General features: G+C 36.5%; 1 protein-coding gene across 3 annotated transcripts; it reads right to left on the bottom strand.

Annotated features, from left to right (window-relative positions):
- Positions 1-2,963: 2,963 nt before the first annotated feature.
- LOC120643756 (zinc finger BED domain-containing protein RICESLEEPER 1-like) lies at positions 2,964-5,532 on the bottom strand. 3 transcript variants are annotated; one of them, XM_039920231.1, is made up of 3 exons: positions 5,276-5,495; positions 4,406-4,717; positions 3,498-3,801 (listed from the first exon to the last, which is right to left on the bottom strand). In XM_039920231.1, exons 1-3 carry the CDS (start codon positions 5,329-5,331, stop codon positions 3,798-3,800), a joined length of 372 nt encoding a protein of 123 aa, XP_039776165.1. In that variant the 5' UTR covers positions 5,332-5,495; the 3' UTR covers positions 3,498-3,797. The 3 variants fall into 3 exon arrangements, with proteins under 3 accessions (XP_039776166.1, XP_039776165.1, XP_039776164.1); XM_039920232.1 differs by lacking the exons at positions 3,498-3,801; positions 4,406-4,717 and adding an exon at positions 2,964-3,272 and having other exon boundaries at positions 5,276-5,532; XM_039920230.1 differs by lacking the exon at positions 3,498-3,801 and having other exon boundaries at positions 4,166-4,717; positions 5,276-5,532.
- Positions 5,533-5,828: the final 296 nt, after the last annotated feature.

The raw sequence follows: 5,828 nt of genomic DNA on the forward strand, positions 1-5,828 counted from the left end.
TCAATGGGTGCAAATATAATAAAAGACTTGAACAAAGGAGAAGGCCCATATATATTTCGTATCAACGGCCAAATACATCACCGTATAGGATCTTTGCTTCCTGAAGAAGGTCATCTGCCACAATATGCTGAATTATACATATTTGACACACAAAATGAAATTGAGAATAGATTCAAAGCATTGCATAAAGAAGACCCAACTGAAAGTGATATAAATCCATATATTGTACAAGAGCTTAAAAAAATGTTAGACACATACAATCCTTTAGTAAAGCGATTTAGTAAAGCTATTTCGCCATGCACGTGACTTGCTACATGAACACGATGGTATTGACATAAGCATACGTATATTAGGTGCAGGCAAAGGAGATGCAATACAATATGAAATACCCCACACAGAAGAATTAGCAATGTTAATAGTTGGCGATTTAAATCTAGAAAAATATAAAAGAGACATTATCATTAGCACTAAACAAAAAGGCTTAAAACATATAACTATATTTCATCCAGCATACATGGCGCTCCAATATCCTTTACTTTCCCCTATGGAGAAAGAGGCTTCCAACTAGGCATTCCATACCACGAGAATCAAAATGATATAAATACAAACAGAAAAAGAAAAACAGTTACAATGCACGAATATTATAAATACCAGGTGCACTACAGACCAAATCAAAATAATACATTTCTATGTTACGGTAGATTATCAAAGCAAGCCATAGTAGATGCTCGAGCAATGGAGGACGAAGATAGGTTAATGTTTATTGCTAGAAACCAAGATAAATTGCGAGCTGAATATCTACAAGGTATCTATGATGCAATAGAAAAAGGATTTACTGAAAGCAACCGAATTGGCAAAAAAAACATTGCTACCATCCAGTCATACAGGATCAAAGCGTTATATGATCCAAAACTATCATGATGGCATAGCTATTTGTCGTGTATATGGACCTCTAGATCTTTTCATAACATTCACATGTAACCCAAAATGGCCAGAAATAATTCAAAATATACAACATGGTAGACAACCAAGTGATAGACCAGATATTATCATACGTGTATTCCACATGAAGCTAGAAGAATTAATACAAGATATCTGGTCTGGATACCTATTCGGCTCTATATTAGCTATTTTATATTCAGTAGAATTTCAAAAGCGAGGGTTACCCCATGTTCATATATTAGTATGGGTAGATAAAAGAAATATTGAAATAAACGCAAACATAATAGATTCATGGATATCAGCTGAGATTCCTAACCCAGAAGAAGACCCTTTGGGATATGTACTTGTATCTGAACATATGATGCATGGACCTTGTGGTGAAAAAAAATGAAAAGTGTCCTTGTATGAAGAAAGGAAAATGCTCAAAATTTTTCCCTAAAGATTTCAACAATCAAACAACATTCACAGATAATGGATTTACTCTATATCGTCGTCGAGACAATAACATATATGTGCGCAGAGGAAATCATAATTTAGATAATAGATGGGTTGTTCCATACAACTTACATCTACTCAAAAAGTACCAAGCTCATATAAATGTGGAATATGTAAACAAAAGCAAATTATTAAAATATTTGTGCAAATATGTTCACAAAGGGCCTGATCAAGCAACAATAATTTTCCAACAAATTAGAAAAGAAGGGAATGCAGCTTCAAATGAACAAGCAAAAGATATAGATGAGATTAAAGAGTATTTAGATTGCAGATACATATGCGAACAAGATGCACTATGGAGATTGCTAGAATATGACATACATTACCATTGGCCTCCAGTGGAACGACTTCCTGTACATCTACCCTTACAAAATTTGGTAAAATTACATAGACGAACAAAATTGAGATCTATTATTAGAGATCCAAAATTTCAAAAAACAAAATTAACCGAATGTTTCGAAGCTAATAAATTATATGAGGATGCAAGAAAATTAACATATTGTGAATTTCCACAAAAGTGGACATGGAATGACAACAATAGAACATGGACTAAATGACAAGAAGGTTTCAAGATTGGTCGACTATACTATGTCAATCCAATAGAAGGAGAACGGTTCTATCTACGAATGCTACTCATGATAGTTAAAGGAGCAAAAGATTACGAGGACATACGAACATACAATGGAGTAACATATGAAACATTTAAAGAGGCATGCGCGTGGCTTACTAAAAGATGACAAAGAATGGTATGATACATTTAATGAAGCTGCTAACTGGGCAACTGCAGCACAACTAAGATATCTATTTTTTACAATGCTCGTATTTTGCAACTTACAAGATGAGCAAAGATTTTTTCATGAAAACTGGGAAAAAATGGTCGATGACATTGAACACTATTTGGCCAAAAAATACTATCCAATAATACATTCACCAAATGAAAAAGAATTACAAGATTTATTATTAGATGAACTTGAACATATATTTTCCAAAAATGGAATTAACATGTACAATTACAACCTACCACAAAAGTCCACCCAATATACATTGGATACAAATAACCAATTAATCCAAGAAGAACTAAATTATGATTGCAATAAATTGGAAGAAGAATCTAATATCATGTATAGTCAACTAAATGTTGATCAAAGAAATTCTTTCCATGATATCATAAATAGTGTCATGAACAAACAGCCAAACCTTTTCTTTGTTATAGGACATGGTGGAACAGGGAAAACATTTCTATGGAACACAATTATCAATTACTTGCGAGCACAAAGAAAAATAGTGCTAACAGTCGCCTCTCAAGATGGCAACGGATAAAATCCGCGCGGATACTAACTTCACAGATCCGCACCCGCAAACCCAAATCCTCACCCGCATCCGCGCCCGCAACCCGCTGCGGGTATAAAATGGTACCCGTACCCGCTATCCGCGGATACCCGCCTACCCGCGGGCATGCCCATGTACCCGCAAAATTTTAAAAATCAAACATATAATTCAGTTTTAACAGAAAGCAAAAACTAATATATAGCAACCAAGTAAATTCAAGCCAGCAAATAAATAGTCTGATACATCTAAGCCAACAAATAAATAGTCTGGTCCATGAATCCATGATACATCCATCCATCTTAAATCAAAGCCAGCAAACAAATAGAAGCATACAAAAATCCAAGAGTCATTGATCAACACCATTATTACATAAATTGTTCAGTTGAACCAAGCAAATAGTGGAACTCATCAGTCGGAATCAGCACTAGTGATGCAAGAATCTGCCTTCATTTCTTCTTGAATGTCTTCAAGGCATGACCAGAAGCTATTGGCCCTATCACCATCATCTACAATAACGTTTCACAAACATTAGTAGCTGCAGTTTATAGTTCTTATATGAAAAATACAACACAGTTATGCAAATACAGATTAGTATAGTACAATACTACCTTTGAGAGTGTGACGAAGTTCTTATATGAAAAATACAACACAGTTATGCAAATACAGATTAGTATAGTACAATACTACCTTTGAGAGTGTGACGAAGCCAACTTTGCCCACACATCAAAGCTTCCAATATCTTAGGAGTAAGACGGCTGCGGTGCTCACTCAAAACCCTTCCACTAGTGCTAAAAGCTGATTCAGAAGCTACTGTTGTGATTGGAATAGCTAGGATGTCCCGAGCAATTTGCCTCAAAGTGGGATAACGGGTTCCCTCCAACTTCCACCAACCAAGGATATCAAAATAATTATCATCATGAGGAAGGGTTTCTTCATCCAAATAGCGATCTAGCTCATTCTTACTTCGAACATAGCTATTAGTCTTCTTATTTGCAGCAAGAGTTTTAAAAATTGATAACACAGCAGCTGCATCAACTGAAGAACTAGCACCACTAGATGATGTACCCACATAGTCATGTTCTTTAACTTGGTAGTGTTTCATCAAATCAGATAGCAATTCATGAGCCTCTTCCACATAAATTTCAGCATTTTCTTCACCAAAAAGGGCAATATAGCAAGCATGTAGCATTGTCATCTTAAGACGTGGATCAAGAATGACAGCAACAACCATAAGACCATGTATATCAGTCCAATACTTGTCATATTTTTCTATCATGGCAGCAGACATTTCCCTAATTTTTTCATGCTCATCATGCTCCCAAGATTTGATTTTAAGTTTGATCTCACATACTTTAGGGAAAAAAAGTTGGCTGTCACATATTTAGTACCGGAAAACAGCTCAGTGAGGTCATAGAATAATCCTAATTTATCACAAACTGTACTAGCAAATATCCAGTCATTTGGTGGTGGACAAACATAGTTCCTATCAAGCTCACCCAAGCGTTCGAAAACCTTCCTATAGGGTATAGCAATCTTAAGCATGATATAGGTTGAGTTCCATCTAGTTTTACAATCTAGTTGCAACTTCTTGACCAATTCAACCTTTTCATCTAGTGCTGTTTTCTCAAACTTTTCATACCTCTTTGGTGTAGCAACCCAGTAAGCAATACTGTCTCGAATGTTTGAAACTGCACTTGCAATGACTTCCATGCCATCTTTGACGATGAGGTTCAGAATGTGTGCACAGCACCGCATATGCAGCCATTTTCCTCTCAAAAGCATATTAGTTGCACTAAGCCTTGTCTCCATTAACCCAATCATGCTATCATTGGTGCTGCAATTGTCAAGAGTGACAGTTGATACCCTCCGATCAATATCCCAGCTTTGGAGGCACTTGTGCAATGCATCACAAATAGCTTCTGCAGTATGGGGGCATGGCACATACATAAACCTACACGTTTTACAAAGCATAGTTCAGTTGTAAAGTTCATAATTTGTAGAAAATATAAATCTGAACAGCAAGCAACAATTCATGAGAAGAAAGATAATCACCTTAAAATGCAGCTTTTAAGCATCCACGAGTCATCAATAAAATGTCCAGTGACAGCCATATAACCTCTTTTTTGATTATCAGCTGTCCAAAGATCAGTTGTAACAGCAACACGACAATTGGTCCTTTGCAAGAATATCCTAGCTTTCCTTTTCTCACCCTCATAGAAATGCATTATGTCCCTTCTAATAGTGTTTCTAGTACCCATTTTAAACAAAGGCTGCAGGGCACTAACAAACTTACGAAAACCATGGTGATCAACAATGGACAGTGGGTACTCATGCAATATAATCATGGAATAAAGAGCTTTCCTAGCTACTTCTTGATCAAACACATAGTTTTCTACACTCACTGCTCCTTTTTCAGTGGTTCCAAACCGCAAATTAGTTTGAATTTTATCCCCTGGCCTCTTGTTATTTAAAGGACAAGATGTGAGATGGGTTTTCAGATGGGTTGTACCATTCCTTGAGACGGCTGAAAGATTCTTGCCACAATGCTTGCATTTGGCCTTCCATTTTCCATCAACACACACTTGGGTGAAGTCATTCCACACTTTAGAATATTGCTTCCTCTTTTTACCAGGACCAGCAGCTTGTTCCTCTCCATCTGAAATGTGCACAACATTTTCTTCTGTTGTATCAGTTGCAGCTGCTACAGCAGCTGATGCTTGGGAGCCTGGAACTTGGGAGCTACTAGGTGTACTAGTCATTGCAACTACAGAACAATTAACATGTTCAGATCATGCCAATACGAATAGATCAAGCATATACAAGAGCAGTCAGATGGAGTAGACAAAATTGATAACACAGCTACAAAATTCTCTAGCAATGCGGTATACAAGTATAAAATATGAAATATTCACATTCTAACATGTCAATGGACTACGGATACAACAATTGACCAATTAATTAGTCACGCTACACTTCCAATTTACAATTTGAAAGCAGATTAATGAGCACATAAAGCACACCCTACAGAGAGCTGTTTGTGCTGCTCCACGGGACCCCGCATG

The sequence above is a fragment of the Panicum virgatum genome, chromosome 8K, assembly GCF_016808335.1.
Source record: "Panicum virgatum strain AP13 chromosome 8K, P.virgatum_v5, whole genome shotgun sequence".
NCBI lineage: Eukaryota > Viridiplantae > Streptophyta > Magnoliopsida > Poales > Poaceae > Panicum > Panicum virgatum.